Raw genomic sequence first — 17,918 nt, forward strand, 5'->3', positions numbered from 1 at the left:
TTCATATCCATCCTGAACAATTTTATCTTGAAGACAAAATGCGTATAAAGGACAAAAGCACTTTCTAAAGAATAAGAAAGTCTATGAAGTTGATGTGTTCTAATCTTCTCAAGACTAATGGCTTTAGGCCATGTGGTGATCCAGATAAATTCCCCTCCATCCACTCAGAGGAACATCATTCACCAAAGTTATCTGTAGAAACTGTTAATGAAAAGGCATTCATTCGAAGAGTTAAAACAGTATCTGATGGACTGTTTGAACATTATTGTTATGTCCAAGTACTCAAAGCCCACCATCAATGACACAAAGTAATTGCTTCTGCTATATGTTTTGTGTCCTCTATTTTACAATAGTTGAGTTTGTAGTTGGAGGACAGGCCAATTTTTTTGACTGTGTGAAAGGAACTGGATAGCAAGGTTGTATAGTGTGGAAGGCAGCAAGCTCAAGCAATTGGTCATGTAACCAAAATTCCATCTGCATAGTATTCTGGCATCCACTCCCAAGTCTGTACACCATGGATGTGTGAGTACAGATTTATAATGTTGCCAGGGCTTCCAATGATCAGGCAAAAGAGAAAGACGCAAGCCTGTTTGGCCTCTCAATGGAGAGAAATTGTACATAATAGTATTCAATGAGAACAAAGGGGGAAAGCACAGGATTTTGAACCAGAATTTGAATATATTACCAAAGACCACTCTTCCTAGGACAAGGAAATCCTACTCCATCCAGTAAAATTCTTTATCTGTATTTAGCTAGAGTACCAAGGTGACATTGTTGCACTTATGTGCTGCACTGAAGAGCCACCTGATTTTGCCAATCAAGTACTGCCCACAAATCAAGTCCTTTCGGTGTGTCTGGACTAGTCCAAGGCCACCAGGTTGGAATTTTTGCTAGTATTTCGTGCTCAGTAGTATTTCGTATTGAAGAGCGCTATAGACCTGTAGAATGACCCTGGGTTTGGATCTTGGTCCTTATTATGTATTAGCATGGGCATAACTGCTTTGAAGGATTCTTTGAGAGTGTCCAACTGGTGAAGGAAAATCAATCTCTGTGATATTATTCAAGATCTTTAATGTTAGGAGTGAAGCTCTCCCACATACTGCTTCAGGGCCCTTTGGACCTGGAGGGTCTTGCAATTTTGGCTGCAGTGTAGGCCATTATGTGGCCCCTGAGAATTGTTTTGGTTCTGTCCCAGAGCAATATCAGGCAAGTGTCTGGACCTTCAATCTAGATAAATTGCGCATGTGGAGGCTAAAAACTTTGGATCACCTAGAAGAGAAAAGTTATAGCTTCAATAATGGGAACAGTTTGGGGTGTTATTGGGCATTACTAGGAGGATGAGAGGAGCATGATCAGAATTATTATATGCCCTTGATAAAGCTCCAAACCTACATTCCTTCCCTTTTAGCAGGTGGAATAGACTGCCAATTTCATTGTTGGGGGAAGTGGACACAAAAAATTGAGCATTCTCCTCTGCTTCCAGGTGCTGCCTATCCATAGGTGCTTTAATTAAGTACTCCAAAATAATGCAACTACTGACCTATTTTCCAAGCTGAACCATCTCCTGTACTTTGTATCCCATTCTAAATGTTGTTGTTATAGTCTTACCTCCCCCATAATGCCTTCCTATGCATGTAAGATTAGAAATTCAAAAATAGTTATTCCTACACAGTTGCTCATTTGTGCTGCATCTTGCACATTTTTTAGGATAAATTATGTTTTTTGTTCCTAACCAAACATTTTAGAATGACTATCTCATGGAAAAGACATTTCCCGTTCCTTTAAATACTAATCTTCTTCATGTCGCCGACATTTCCAAATTTTGTGCTATTCATCTGAACAGATTGTGCCAGGGCTTCACAACACACTGTTGTATTGGTACAAGTGCGCACAAATCCTTACGCAACTGCTTGCAAACTCTGTTGGCAATTCAAACCGACTCATTATTGAACTTCCTACCTCTCCATTAATGAAGCATATGTCAGCAAGTAGTCTGATTAAATCATTTGCAGAATGACAGGCATTGTGTGTTTGTTGTGTTGCTGAAAGCAGCTCAGTTTTGCTGTCATTGTTTCCCTCATCGAGATTTTCAGTTATTTTTAGATATTCTCCTGAAATAAACCAAAAAAGCAAACAAAATACATTTTCTAGCTCATGCACACAGACTTAATAGACTTTTGATAAATAATCCAGCCATTCTTTTTGATCTTACCATTGTCAGGGCGTTCTGCTTTCCATCGTCCATCATCATACAATAGACAAAATTTACAAGCTGTACGACAGACATCCCAAACTTCTTGCTTACGAGCAACTTTAGCTAAATCGGCCCAAAGTTTCATCCTGCAGGCCCAACAAAATATTTTAGGTATATATTATAATAACGAACCACAAACACTATCAACCTAAAGGTATAACAGTTTGGCTTCTGGTTTTCTCAAAACACTGCAGCAAAGATTTTAAAGAATCACATTGGGATTTTACTTGGTGAAATATCACAATAACTAACACATTCCAAAAATTGTTTTAGGTGATTCACACCTGTTTAATGTGCAACAAAGCTCAGATCATGCTTCTTAAATCCATTGTGCACGTTAAACAAGTGCGGAGACACTTAAAACTCATGTCAGATCGCAGGTGGTGTTAATTCCACTGAAGCCTTTTAACAGAGTAATGCTGATTTTACCAAGGGAGCCCAGGAACAACCCTACCCTTCCAGCCACCTCGACACGGCCCTTTAATGTGAAGGGAGTGCACAGAAAATCCTTCCATCACTCCCCCAATGAAATTTAACAGGCTGGTGTAAACAAGGCTGTATTCCCAAAATAACCAGATTGCACCCCAAATTCCAGGCCAGTTTTGGGGCCCCATATTTATGTGTCTGGATGTTCCCAATTTCAATGGTTAGATTTCATAGCAAACGTGTATAATAAGATTTTATTTCTTAATTCTCCAACAGCCATTCCACATCACTGAAGACATAAGGTCGAGAATTTCCCAGGAGCCGTTTCCACTCCGTCCCCAAAATTTCACTGCAAGTGAAGCAGAAACCCTGTATATGCATTTAAACAGGGTTTCCACCGCATTTCCAGCAAAGTTACGACGGCGGAGTGGGAGCAGCTCTGAGGAAAATCCCAGCCTAGATGTTTCCTGTTCTATGAATATATGAAAAGAAGGGCAAGAGAAACCATCAAGTCTGCCTCATCCAAACAACGTTGGAAGTTGTACAATATTGAACCACCTCTCTGTCATATCCTCATTCCCAAGAACCCTAAATCTACCTATTATCTTGTTCACCCACCTCTGCACTTTCTTCCGAGCCTTGATATCCTTCACCATATGCAGGAACCAAAACTAGACACAATACTACAACTGTAAATGTACCAGAGCATTATACATCCTAAGTACAGTACTCTTTGTTTTGGTCCCAGCAATACAATCTTTCCCTACATCCACTTCACCTCTAGAATGTCACTTTCTAAATAAATCAGGATCCTGCACTAATGAAGGCTCTAGAAAGGTTATGGGCAATTGCTTTAATTTCACACCGGGCATTCAGAGAATCATTCTATTTGTTGGTCATGATATTAAGAACAGCACAATCAGCTGATTGGCTATGAAGCTGAACTGGTGATCAGGTAACGTGGTGTGACCAGTTTCGACAAAATTGAACAGCGCATATAGATCTGTAGCTTTCAGACACTCACTTTGATTCCTTCTTGTGAACAGTAATGATGTTTGCTGCTTTTCATTTGGATGGGACTACACTGTTTGATAAGGATGATCTGAAAACAGTTAGCCCCTCCAACATGGATTTGTGATATCCAATATCTATGCCTATGTAGTAGTAGGTCTTTCAACAGGAAGCTTTTGAACAAGATTTAGGAACATAGGTAAATAGGAACAGGAGTAGGCCATTCAGCCCCTCGTGCCTGCTCCACCATTTGAAAAAATCATGGCTGATCTGTGATCTAACTCCATATACCTGCCTTTGGCCCATATCCCTTAATACCTTTGGTTGCCAAAAAGCTACCTATCTCACATTTAAATTTAGCAATTGAGCTAGTATCAATTGCCGTTTGCGGAAGAGAGTTCCAAACTTCTACCACCCTTTGTGTGTAGAAATGTTTTCTAATCTCGCTCCTGAAAGGTCTGGCTCTAATTTTTAGACTGAGCCCCCTACTCCTAAAATCCCCAACCAGCGGAAATAGTTTCTCTCTATCCACCCTATCTGTTCCCCTTAATATCTTATAAACTTCAATCAGATCACCCCTTAACCTTCTAAACTCTAGAGAATGCAACCACAATTTGTGTAATCTCTCCTCGTAACTTAACCCTTGAAGTCCGGGTATCATTCTAGTAAACCTACGCTGCATTCCCTCCAAGGCCAATATGTCCTTCCGAAGGTGCGGTGCCCAGAACTGCTCACAGTACTCCAGTTGCGGTCTAACCAGGGTTTTGTATAGCTGCAGCATAACTTCTGTCCCCTTGTACTCTAGTCCTCTAGATATAAAGGCCAGCATTCCACTGAATTGTTTTGTGCAGTTTTAATTTGGCTGATTGCATAAGTGCATTTAAATGGAACTTTTGTCATTGATTTTAAATTTCAGTAAGTTTTCAGCCAAAGTTGTATTCAATAACTCTTGCCTTATCCAAAGAAATGTGACACGCAACGCTGTCCCTCTCAATGGGGAAACAATACAATTCCCTCCTTTCTTTCGCATCCCTTTATCACCCATAATTTATTCTTAAGTTTTACAATTAGTGTTCACCTACCTTAATGTATCATCTACATTTTCAAGTCTTTCCAAATGTCCATTTGTTTTCTGTATACAGTTCATGTAATTTCGAGCTTTGGCAGCGAGTAGACCAATTAAGCCTGTGTTACCCTGGCCCACAGATACTAAGAAATATAACACAGGAATATTAGTTTTGATTCCATGCGAACCTCAGTCTGTTAACTGTGCAGTTTCTTTAGCAGACTTCGTAGTGCAGTGGGTTGGAAGGTTATATGAACAAGAAGGTATGCTTTTGTTTGCCTCGTCAATTATCCAGTTCACCTTACTTAAACTAATTCAATTCAGAACGGATGAAAGCTTCTATTATACAGGTCTAGAAAGCAGATCTAAGTAGCTTCAAGCAATCACAAAATTTATTTTCTGAATCTGTAATCAATTATATAGCAAGTGTATCTCCACATTAATGCAAACAATTGTGCTACTGACAGTTAAATAGTTTGTGGATTTTTAACTTGCTTAATGGTGTCAAGATGACAGCATCCTGTATATTACATACCATGAAAGCCATAATGAAAAATTGATGGGCAAGAAAGGTTTAGCAAAAATTACTAAAAGTTGAATCCACTTTATAAGGGGCAACTCTTAAAGACAAACAAAAGAAGTTTATTGATGTATTTGATTGTACATAGAATTAATTTCTAACCATATTAAAATAGTGATAAGTAAGCCAAATTAATCAGTCATTCAGTAAATTGACCTTTAAAATGAAATCATCAACAATATAGCAGGAATTAACAAGTAATATATCATCCAGGGTTGCTTTCCCGATTTTTAATTTTAGTTTTACAAAGTGAACAGTGGTAGTATAATCATAACTGCAAGATAACGGGCTCGATATTAGGAGGGCTGCGAGTTCGTGGCGGGGGGGGGGGGGCGACTGGGCGCGTGGGTAATGCGCCCGGTGAAATCAGTCTGCCCCGCGCGCGATCGCAGCCTAATTGGATCCACTTACCTGGTATTCCGGGTGCCCCACTGCTGAGCTGCGTGTCGGGCAGACTGCACATGCGCACTAAGGTCTGTCAGCTGCAGGAGCTCTATTTAAAGGGGCAGTCCTCCACTGACTGATGCTGCAACAAACAGGAAAAATTACAGCATGGAGCAGCCCAGGGGGAAGGCTGCTCCCAGGTTTAATGATGCCTTACTCCAGGTCTTACTAGATGGGGTGAGGAGGAGGGGGGGGGGGGGGGGGAGGACAGAGATCTTCTACCGGCGGGCGGGAGGAAGCGGCCTGCCTCTGCCACCAGGAAGGCCTGGCTCGAGGTGGCAGAGGAGGTCACCTGCACCACCAACATATCGCGCACCTGCATACAGTGCAGGAGGCGCTTCATTGACCTAAGTAGATCAGCCAAAGTGAGTACACTTACTCATTCCCCTACACTCCGTCTGCCACATCACTGCCCCCACACCACACCTCCTTCTGCACTGCCAACACTCTTCTGTCACATCACTCCTCACACCCGCTCAAACCTCATCCTCATCTTACCTGCACTTACTCACCTCGCCAGTACTCATCCCACCACTACCACTCAACCCAATCCTCATACAATCTCATAGCTCTATCTCATACTCACCCTCTCATGCATCTCTTTCACGGTCAGCCTCACTCAACCTGCCACTACCTGTGCTGCAGCCACAGGGCATGCATCACATATGTGCAGTAGGAAGCATAAGGCAAACGTGAGCATGAAGGGGATGCACAAGGGTGTTTGAGGATTTGTCATGGTTTTTACTTCGATTTAATTTCTGACCAACTCACATTACATATTATATTGGCATCACTACTGCCACGTCTTTGCGAATCTTGTCTGGTTTGTGCAATAATGCCCTTTCCTGAGGATCACAATGAAGACCCACACCTGATGCCACCCATTGTGTCACTGCAGAGTGGGTGTAGGTGTATTTGCAGAGCTCTTTTGTGCAGACGACTGAGAGACGTCGGCGATGTCCCCGGTGGCACCCTGGAGGGATGCGGAGGAGAAGATGTTGAGGGCAGTGGTGACTTTGGCAGCGACAGGTAAGAAGATGGTGCTCGGGCCAGCCGGGAGCAGCTCGGCATGAAGGAGGCTGCAAATGTCCATGACTACATGTCGAGTGACTCTGAGTCTCCGTGTGCACTGCTGCTCAAAGAGGTCCAGGAAGCTGAGCCTCGGTCTGTGGACCCTGTGGCGAGGGTAGTGCCCTCTGCGAAGCATCTCTCTCTGCAGTTGCCCTCCCTCCTGCTGTGCAGGTGGATGTGTCACAGCATTGTGTTGTGGAGCTCCACGTGTCAGAGGTGAACGGCTTGGCCGGCGAGGCTGGTGATGCTGTTCGCCCTCCGAGGAGGTCATGACTGCAGCTACGGCAGCCCCCATCCGGAAGATGTACATCTGAGGGCGTCCGCAAGGTAGGTAACATGTCTCTGGACCCCGGGGTAAGTGTGCAAGTTGGTGAATTTTCTTGTCAGGAGGAGGGTGGGGAAGGCCAAACTTTGTTCCAAGTGACAGAGTGGCCTCCTCTAATGAGTGAGGGTCTCCCCCACCCCCCCCCCACCTGTCAGCTGCCACAGGCTGATGGCTGCAACACATCCATTTCAACTGGGAGTGTTTCCCCCAGTACGGGAAACAGTCCCAGTTGTTTCTAAAATCCCACCCCTCCTGACATATTCCCTTAATCAGGTCTGTTAATGACCTGAAATAGCAAGATAAATACTCTCAAGTGGCACCCCGCCGGCTTTAATTGCCTGCAGGAGTCCCACATGCGGGGGCTACGCGCGCACGTCGGCGAGTCTGTGGGGAACTCGGAAGTGGGCGGGTTGGAGCTGGGCTCCCGACCCGCTCCGGGATTCCCCGATTTTCGGAGCCCCCCCGCCAGGAACGCACCCGATAGCGGGTGCTAATATCGGGCCCAATAGTGCAGATGGTAGAACATGTCCCATGCACACATAATATACCCTCAGAACTTTTGCTTTTCAGTCTAAATACACCAAAGGTATCTGACCAATCTTTGTCCTTTCTCCTCTCTCATACATACAGTTTAGAATAGATTTCTACCATATATGTCTAAGATTTATAAGACACCCTCTTAGCTCACCCCACAACTATCTTACGTACCCAATCCTGAGTAATTTACTACTTAAACCCCAAGCCAATCATAGAAGTATGGTTCACCACAAGTTCTTGTTATCAAAGCTGAAGCCAGTCACAGGTATTGGGCGACTGCTAATTTAATCAAATAGCTAAGTTAACACAACTAGTATTATTCAGCTTACAACTAGTCTTTAGATTTGATTATACTCAAGCTGCCAATCTTCACGTGAACATTATTGACCTATTTGACCTTGCCGACCATCATAATTAAGCTTATCACTGCATCCACTCAATATTCAGACACCTGTTCTTAGAGAGGGCATTCCAGAGTATAGACCTAGATGGCTGTACATACAGCTGCCAACGGTGGCCAAAGGGAGGGGGGATGCACAAAAGGCTAGAGTCAGAGCAATGGAGAGTTCTGGATAGGTTGCAGCACTGAAGGAGGTTGCAGAGGAAAGGAGGGGAGAATCCTTGGAGGAATTTAAGCACAAGGATGAGAATTTTAAATTTGAGGTGTCGGGGGACTGGGAGCCAATGTAGGCCAGCATGGGCAGGAGTGATGGATGAGCAGGACTTAGTGTAGGATAGGAAACAGGCAGCAAAATGTTGGATGAGCTGAAGTTTACAGAGGGTCATGCAAAGGTGCCTGGCCAGGAGAGCACTGGAATAGTCGAGCCTGGTTGTGACAGAGGCATGAATGAGCATAAGTTCGTATCAAATTTCTTCATTAGTAAAAAGACATAGCACAGAGTGCATGCAATATCAGCGTACACACACACATGCAAATGCAGTGGTGGTAATGTTTTAAATTATTGAGTCCACTTACAGTTCAATAAGTTTTTTTTTAAACTTTAGTCTACAAGCACTCACTATAGAGCCAATTTTCCAAATGTAAAGTTCCATTGTGGGGTCTTGATTGCCAGGATTGCATAATCAGGAAAAATTAGGTATGCACCCAAAACTTCCCAATATGTGCCTCCATCAGGTGAAGTTTCATGCCAGGAGTGCACATTCAGAAAGTTGTCTCCTATAATTCAATTAACAGATATTATTTTAGCAAGTGGGAAGAAACTGGAATCATGAAACTGGCCCTTCAATAACACAATAAGCTTTTGAAGCTCATAACCTACATAGATAAAATCAGCTAATGGTTTACATTTCAGTAAGTCACTGAATTATTTCACATATTCTTGATAGTTTTGGGATTTTACCATTATGTTAACTGCTCTGGCATGAGGTAAAGTTAAGGTTGTCCTTCATTACCCTTGAATTCCATGGGAGGGTTAGATGGAGAAGAGATTAACATACCAAATTATAGGGGTCACAAACAGATGGCATTTATAACAGCGCAGATTCAAAAAGGCATTAAATCTAGAATGACTCATGTGCATTCAGACTACGAGTTTAGCATCAATGCTAAGCTGTTTCAACTTTTCACCAACGCTAAAATTGAGGCGTGTAAATTAGATGTCAAGGTCCCAACTGACTCTGTTGCGAAACAGATTGAGACTGCCTTCTCCGGGCCATCTTTCCACTGTTCACTCTGGTGTCAGGTTCAATCCTGACTCTGGATTCTGGCTACATTTACACTGTAACTGCAGTGTCAGTGCAAAGTGAAACCACTTTGTGCCGACATTACAATTTTTATAGTGTGAATGCACCCTTAGTTGCAACACTGAGCAGAATATTTGGAGAACTACAGATGAAACAATTGAAAGATTTAATGCAATATACTAAGTACATCAAAGTCTTTATAAAAAGTTAAATCCTGCTACATATAGGGGGAGGGGAAGGTAAAATTCAATGTGAAGTCAATGGAAAGGAATGTGGGATGCAGTGTATAACGGGCAGTCGATCTGCTACTGCCCATTTTGCACCCTTGCCAAAATTCAATTTCTCCCCCATGGTGTTGTAACCTCTATCAACCAATGATAGAATCGCTTGAAACAAAATTCTGCTACTGTTTTCATATCAAGAGTTTGTATTATTAGATACATGTTCTATGATTACATGATGAATGATATTTTAATGACTCACCTTTAGCCTCATTTTCACCATCTAGCACCATTTGAAAAGCTTCAGGAGCCAGAGCCAGACCAGCCTTAACCATCAAAGATCGACTGTGTTGGACACATTGCGAGTTGTCGTCTCTTTTGGCCTACAACATCAGAAAACAATCTTTCATCATTTAGTTGCAAATAGATTGTCAAGTGTGTCTAGACAATAAATATTTTGCTTTTAACAGAATACCATTTAACAAGCAAAATATGCTTTATTTTCCCATTTCTCAGATATATCTTTCTACCCCCTCCAAGCAAGAACTTATGCTGGATTTATTGATCATAAAAATAAATTTAATAATAATGAGTAGATCCCCTATGGTGTTGCATCTATGTAATCCAGGAACTGGCCAGTGATTATTGAAGCGGCTGAAATACAGCAATGGTTCAACCATTACTATATTGAAACAAATTTATTGAAACAACATGAGTGCATCTGACTTATACCAAAAGATATAGGTTTCATTAAATATAATACCTGTAATATTATGCAGCTGCCATTTTACAGCTTTAATACAAGTAACTTTGTTTGTACTTCTTCAAAACTTTCTTTATTCTTACTTACCTTCCATGGTAGATTTGCAGTATTTGATTAACATACAATAACTTTAATTTATTTGATTATTCTTCTCTCCACCTTTCCCAAAACCTTTCTTCCTTTTCCCAATTATTTGCATGATTATAATAAATATACTTTCCTCCCCTTTCCTTCTCACGGTGGCTTTTTAGTCATTGCTGAAGCTGTGCTAGCACAGTCCTGTACTAGAAAGATTTTTTACAACTGTCAAATCTCCAACAACCAGCACCTTGAACAGGTGGTCATTCTCCATGATTAAAGTGTGGCTAACTGACTCCAACTGTAACTTCCAAGTTCAGAATCAAAGTGCCTCACAAGCAAAGGAACAGGAGTAGGCCATTCGGCACAAGGCTGATCTATACCTCAACTCCATTTACCTGCCTTCAATCCATATCCCTTGATCCCCTTACCTAATAAAAATCTGTCGATCTCAGTCTTGAAAATTTCAATTAACCCGGCATTCTCAGCCTTTTGGGGAGAGAATTCCAGATTTCCATTACCCTTTTTGAGAAAAGTGCTTCCTGATTTCACTCCTGAATAGCCTAGCTCTAATTTTAAGATTGTGCCCCCTTGTTCTGGATTCCTCCACCAGAGGAAATAGTTTCTCTGTATCTATCGAATCCTTTCATCACTTTCAATTAGATCACTTCTCATTCTTCTAATTCAAAGGAATACAAGCCAAGTTTATGCAACCTGTCCTCATAATTTAACCCTTTAAGCCCTGGTACAATTCTGGTGAATCTACGCTGTGCCCTATCCAATGCTAATATATCCCTCCTGAGGTGCAGTGCCCAAATCTGAAGGCAGTACTCCAAATGGGATCTGACCACGGTTCTGTACAATTAAAAAATAACTTCCTCTCCTTTGTATTCCAACCCTCTTGAGATAAAGGACAACATTCCATTCGCCTTTTTGATTACTTTTTGTACCTGTGTACTAGCTTTTAGTGATTTCTGTACCTGGACACCCAAATCCCTTTGCTCCTCCACAGTTCCTACACTCTCTCTATTAAGGAAATAATCCGATTTGTCTTTCTTGGAATCAAAATGGATGACCTTACACTTCCCCACATTGAACTCCTTCTGCCAGTTTTGCCCACTCACTTAATCTATCAAAGTCCCTTTGCAACTTCCTGCTCCCATCTGCACTACTTCCTGTGCCTCCCAACATCTGTGGCATCTGCAAACTTGGATACACAACTGTCTATTCCTTCATCCAAGTTATTGATATAAATGGTGAAAAGCTGAGGCCCCAGTACAGATCCCTGGGGATCACCACTTGTCACATCCCGCCAATCATAATACATTCCATTTATCCCTACTCTCTGTCTCCAACATCCCAACCAATTACTAACCCACATCACAAACATCCCGTCCAGCCCTGGTTAAAAAAAAAAATTGTCCCCCTTAGTTATATAAAATGCCCTCAACCTAAGCAATAGCTTTAGGTCAGAATTCTTACATAATGGCTTAAACTGCCTAAAATGATGGATGATTCTTTTTAAGAAAAGAACTGATGTATTTTCTGCATGTCACACCTCATGGCTGTGGATAAATTTTCTGCCTGTTATCATGTGACATGGATTGTTGTGGTTCACTCTAGGCATCGTAGTTTCAAAAGAGGGGCAGCAAGAGGAGCCGGGGCCAAGAGTCCCATAAAGGTAGGTTAATTTTGGGGGGAGTTTCTTTACGGGCCAAGAGGAGAAGGAGTGCTCCTCCAGGCCTCACAAGGAAACCCTGGGCCACCACTGCTCTGGTTTCCCTTCCTTTCGATGCCCTCCTGACCACCCGAACCACTTAACTGAATAACGGGGACCGTTCCTTCGGGTCCCCAGCAGCGGCCTCCTACCGCCCAAAAGTTAGCACTTCCTGCCGGGTTCGGGCAGGCATCGGTCATAGCCTATGCAGGTGAGGCCCAGGAGTTAAAACATCCCAGGCCTTGTGCTGCGACGGACCAGACAGTTTGCTGTCTGCCTCAGCCCTCGCCCACACGAGTCCAGCCAGGGAGTTTAAAATAGGGGCTTATGATTCTTTTCCTGCCTTGTGATCTATTTCGATCCATCTGTTGGTAATATACTTGGATATTTATTTGTAACATGGATTTATTTATGCCTATAGTTTGAAAATCTAATTAGGATACATCACATGCTGTAATAAAACACAATCATCTCTATCTCTGATGAAAAATGTTCATTCTGAATGATGTTTTCAATACATTTCTCAAAATCTACTCTTTGTTTTACCTGTTCGATAATCCTGATTGCTTGATCCTCTGGGAGTTCAGGAGATTCATAAAGTGCTGAATACAGCTGCAAACGATGCAGTACTTGCTCAATATACTTTTGGTATGGCCCTCCAGTACCTAGATAATATGCTTTATTAAGATGTTCCATGGCAACACCTATACGATCGTTATCTTCTTCAATCTGAGCTACTTCTATATGAACTTGGCAGCGCAGCTGAATCAACAGACTAAAACAATTTAAAAAGGAGAGTACAGTTATTGAAATGCAACATGACATAATAAAACGGAACAATTTTTGTGTTGGGAATTTTATTCTGCCAAAAGACAGAAGATCACACATTTATCATAACGCTATTATCAATGGTCATGTATTTAGGATTTGGTAGTAAAATTCCTCAAATAATCAGTGTTGTGCACACTGCAGTCAGAAAATATTTCTAATCAAAATTATTCCATCTTATACAAATACAGTAATAAATTTCACCATTCAAGACTCTTATAGATCCTGAAAAATAAATATGAAAATATATTCAGCAAAGACAAGTATTACAAAAACATAACATGATGTCCAAAGGGACTTAGGTGTTCAGGTACATAGATCATTGAAGTGTCATGAACAGGTGCAGAAAATAATCAATAAGGCTAATGCAATGCTGGCCTTTAGGTCCAGAGGACGAGAGTACAAGGGGGCAGAAGTTATGCTGCAGCTATACAAAACCCTGGTTAGACTGCACCTGGAATACTGTGAGCAGTTCTGGGCACCACACCTTCAGAAGGATGTACTGGCCTTGGAGGGAATGCAGCGTAGGTTTACTAGAATGATACCCGGACTTCAAGGGTTAAGTTATGAGGAGAGATTACACAAATTGGGGTTGTATTCCCTAGAGTTTAGAAGGTTAAGAGGTGATCTGATCGAAGTTTATAAGATGTTAAGGGGAACAGATAGGGTAATAGAGATAAACTATTTCCACTGGTTGGGGATTCTAGGAGTAGGGGGCACAGTCTAAAAATTAGAGCCAGACCTTTCAGGAGCGAGATTAGAAAACACTTCTACACACAAAGGGTGGTAGAAGTTTGGAACTCTCTTCTGCAAACGGCCATTGATGCTAGCTCAATTGCTAATTTTAAATCTGAGATAGATAGCTTTTTGGCAACCAAAGGTATTAAGGGATATGGGCCAAAGGCAGGTATTTGGAGTTAGATCACAGATCAGCCACAATCTGATCAAATGGCGGAGCAGGCTCGAGGGGCTGAATGGCCTACTCCTGTTCCTATGTTCCTATATATAAAATAGTCATAACCAAAAGAGTTCTTGTAGGACAGTTCACAGACAATTATAAAGAAACAGATTTCGTACAGCTCTTTTGAAGCTTGTCTAACCCTTTTACATGTTTAGTAAGGACCATAAAATAGTTTATTAAAATCTTACATCCTGGGAATTCCTAAGTTTCATATTCTTTTTAGTAAGAAAATGATTTTGGACCATTTGTTTGATAAAATCCTCGACTCTTTCATGGCGTTATAGATGAAGTAAATCATCTATAAGTAAATGGTGGAACCCTCTATAACTTATTTGAACATTGGCTGTGCTGCTTCTGATTTGCTGTTATACTTGCTAAGGTGCATTTAAGTTACAAATCCAGGAAATTTTAGAGTAAGTTCGCAACGGCAAGATTGGCGCACAAATTGGCAAAATTTACGTACGTCATCAATCCCACCATTGCAGGAAATTCTGGGCCATCATCTTTTAGATTACTCTAAATTCACACATTAGCTTAATAAGACAAACCTAATATATATCAATGATATTCAAACTCTTCTACCCAGGGGGAGTAAAGAAACATGGTTGTGGATTTTCTTCCACAGTTTGCAATGGAAATAGTGGGGAGTTAGACAGTAACTCTCTGCTCTAACCTTAATTTCCCTTTACCACCCCTGCCGGGACTGATGCTAGCCCCAATTTCCCAATCTGCTTTATGCAAATCAAAAGCAAAATACTCCGGACGCTGGAAATCTGAAATAAAGATAGAAAATGCTGGAAATATTCAGCAAGTCAGGCAGCATCTGCGGAGAAAGAAACAGAGTTAACGTTTCAGGTCGATGACCCTTCATCTGAACCGGAAGAAGTTGAAGATTAAACAGTTTTTAAGCAAGTACAGAGCCAGGGGAAAGTGGGGGGGGATGGAAGGGGAGGGGAGGAAAGAACAAAAGGGATGGTCTCTAATAAGCCTATCAGTGACCTTCCCTTTTGTTCTTTCCTCCCCTCCCCTTCCTGCCCCCTCCTTTCCCTGGCTCTGTACTTGCTTAAAAACTGTTTAATCTTAGCTTCTTCCAGTTCTGACGAAGGGTCATCGACCTGAAATGTTAACTCTGTTTCTTTCTCCACAGATGCTGCCTGACTTGCTGAGTATTTCCAGCATTTTCTGTTTTTATGCCATATGCAAATGTTGGCAGGGGTGCAGAGGCTAGATTCCCGACCCATTTCACTCCTGTTCACCGCTCTCATCACTGCTGCGCTACGGTGACTAAACTTGGTTAAGGAGCACTTAATGTTGATTTCAAAAATGAGAAAAAACTTTAAATTCTAGTTACCTGTCAATCGTATCGAGAATCGTTGCCACATTGATCAGTTGTTTGTACACATTCTTACGCAAATTTGGTTGAAGCAAAGGTAGACAAAGTTTCCACTGAGTCACACATACAATCTGAATTAGATTCCCATTCCCCTCACGTATGGCATTCTTCAGAACTTGATCTATTCGCCTAATTACTGTCAAGCAACGCTATGGAAAGGGAAAAGGCAAAAACTGATTAACAGCAAAACTCATCGTACAATACATATGGCTACATTTCCATCTAAGTGGTGCAAGTTTCCACATGGGTATGAAAAAATTGAACTTACATCTGTAAACCAAATATAAATTATCGTTTCATCATTCACTCTGCAGGTTGTGCAAATTGTATTTAAGTGAGCAAGGAATACATAAATGCTGCTTCAGACATGATCAAACATCAGGTCCAAAAGTTATTGAACAATCCACCCAATAATTAACATTCTAGAAATGTTTCTGTTATCATACAAGATGCAGTCTGAACTTTATAATATTACCTTTTAAAATTGATCCAAAATGGGTTTTTTCTCATTTATAGAAAACATTCATTCCACAAACTGCATCTTTGACCATTATATCATTCTAAATGCATGGTATGTAATGAATAAAATGATCCAGTTTGAATATGAATGATGCAGGAAAGTAAAAATAAGAAATGGAACTGAAAAATCTAAGTAGGCAACAATACCTCTACAAAACTCTTGGTGCATTTCTCTAATTTATTTCCAAGTCTCTGTATTTCGAGTTCAGATTCCAAGCACTCAATTTCCATTGCTGTTCCTTTATCCTGCAGAGTCAAAGTTTGGTCACAGCCATGTGTTACACTGCTAGATTGAAATTAGGTTGCGTAAAATTAATAATGAACATATTAACTTGCTTGTATGCAATTCCTTTGTCCCCTATTTTAACAAACATGTTAACAGACTATTTCGAACTAGCTAGTGCCTTGATGAAATAACAAACAAATGTACTTAATTAACTGTTAATATGCAAGTTACTCACTTTGCAAAGCATGATGTCAACTTATAAATTCTAAATGCGTGTTTCATTACAATTGCAGGAAACCCTTCCAAAGATTACATGAACCAAACTTTATAAATATAGACAAAGAGTACAAAAGCAAGGAAGTTATACTAAACTTTATAAAAACACTGGTCAGGTCCCATCTAGAGTATTGTGGCCAATTCTGGGCACCACACTTTAGGAAGGATGTTAAGGCCATAAAGAGGGCGCGGAGGAAATTTACTAGAATGGTACCAGGGATGAAAGACTTCAGTTGGGTGAAGTAACTAGAGAAAATGGGGTGTTTTCCTTAGAGCAGAGAAGGTTAAGGGGACATTTAATAGAGGTGTTCCAAATTATGAAGGAGTAAAAAGGAGAAACTGTTTCCAGTAGCAGAAGGGTCGATAACCAGAAGACACAGATTTAAGGCAATTGACAAAAGAACCATAGGCGACATGAGGAAAAAAAACGTAACGAGTTATAATGATCTGGAATGCACTGTGTGAAAGGGTCATGGAAGCAGACTCAATAATAACTTTCAAAATGGAATTGGATAAATATCTGAAGGGGAAACATTTTCAGGGCTATGGGGAAAGAGCAGGGGAGTGGGACTAATTGGACAGCTCTTTCAAAGAGTCGGCACAGGCATGATGGGCTAAATCCTTCTGTGCTGTGATTCTATGAAACTATAATGGAGAGAAACAAGACGATAAAAGAGAAGAGCGCAAGATTTTCACTGACTTGCTCACATCACTGAAGCTGAGGAAATCAAAGCTTACTCAAACAATTGACCTGAAATTTTCCGGATCTTTTTTGAGTTAACTATGGTCTATGGCATTGCGTCATTTTTCCAAGGAAATTCACCTGTAACTGATTTACAGCGGTTTTACGCCACAACATCAGTACACATGAATTTCCTCAATCATTTGTTCCGCTTCCGAGATATATCCGCTGAAACCCTTTGCCATTCATTTACAAAGCTCCAACCCCTCATGCAAAAGACCAACTCACATGAGTTTCTTGCATTTACACCAGTAATGCGATGCCGTAGTCTATGTCCAGAAATTTGGGCATAACAAGCCTCGCAGTCGCCTGATATTGGCGCAACTAAGATTTTTGGAGTTTGACAGCGATTTTCTTCAATTTTCTTCTTTAAAAAAAAATCTTACTAAGACCTGCACTATACTTACTCAAAGTGCTGTCAGTCTCAGTGCCCCCCCCCCTCCCTTTCTCCACACATTCAGAAGGACTAAGAAACTGGAATGGCCTTCTCAATGGGCATACCCCCGTTCTGCATAATGATGGAAGAGCAATTAGGGATAGGCAATAAATGCCGGCCTCGCCAGCAACGCCCACATCCCATGAACGAATAAAAAAAGAGAAGAGCATCAGAGGCAAGAGGCTCCAAGAGTGAAGCATCATGGCAGGAGACCGCTATTACCCCTATTGGTGGCGCTGAATTTGCAATTGTTTTATGCCTGTTTTACATTCCGGTGTAGGCAAATGAGCTCCACAGAACATTTCGGTGTTAAGTTCCCATTGCCAATATCGACATAGAA

General features: G+C 41.3%; 1 protein-coding gene across 1 annotated transcript in view; it reads right to left on the reverse strand.

The window, feature by feature from the left end:
- The window catches only part of LOC137340238 (cilia- and flagella-associated protein 46), a 303,329-nt gene that overhangs the window by 228,924 nt on the left and 56,487 nt on the right, over positions 1 to 17,918 (reverse strand). The window contains exons 10-16 of the mRNA XM_068002660.1: positions 16,046 to 16,184; positions 15,338 to 15,528; positions 12,744 to 12,972; positions 9,902 to 10,022; positions 4,774 to 4,900; positions 2,213 to 2,340; positions 1,960 to 2,111 (exon numbers count right to left, since the gene is read on the reverse strand). Coding sequence (XP_067858761.1) covers positions 1,960 to 2,111; positions 2,213 to 2,340; positions 4,774 to 4,900; positions 9,902 to 10,022; positions 12,744 to 12,972; positions 15,338 to 15,528; positions 16,046 to 16,184 — 1,087 coding nt within the window. The remainder of the gene's footprint in view (positions 1 to 1,959; positions 2,112 to 2,212; positions 2,341 to 4,773; positions 4,901 to 9,901; positions 10,023 to 12,743; positions 12,973 to 15,337; positions 15,529 to 16,045; positions 16,185 to 17,918) is intronic.

Source organism: Heptranchias perlo, chromosome 21, assembly GCF_035084215.1.
Source record: "Heptranchias perlo isolate sHepPer1 chromosome 21, sHepPer1.hap1, whole genome shotgun sequence".
NCBI classification, from domain to species: Eukaryota; Metazoa; Chordata; class Chondrichthyes; order Hexanchiformes; family Hexanchidae; genus Heptranchias; species Heptranchias perlo.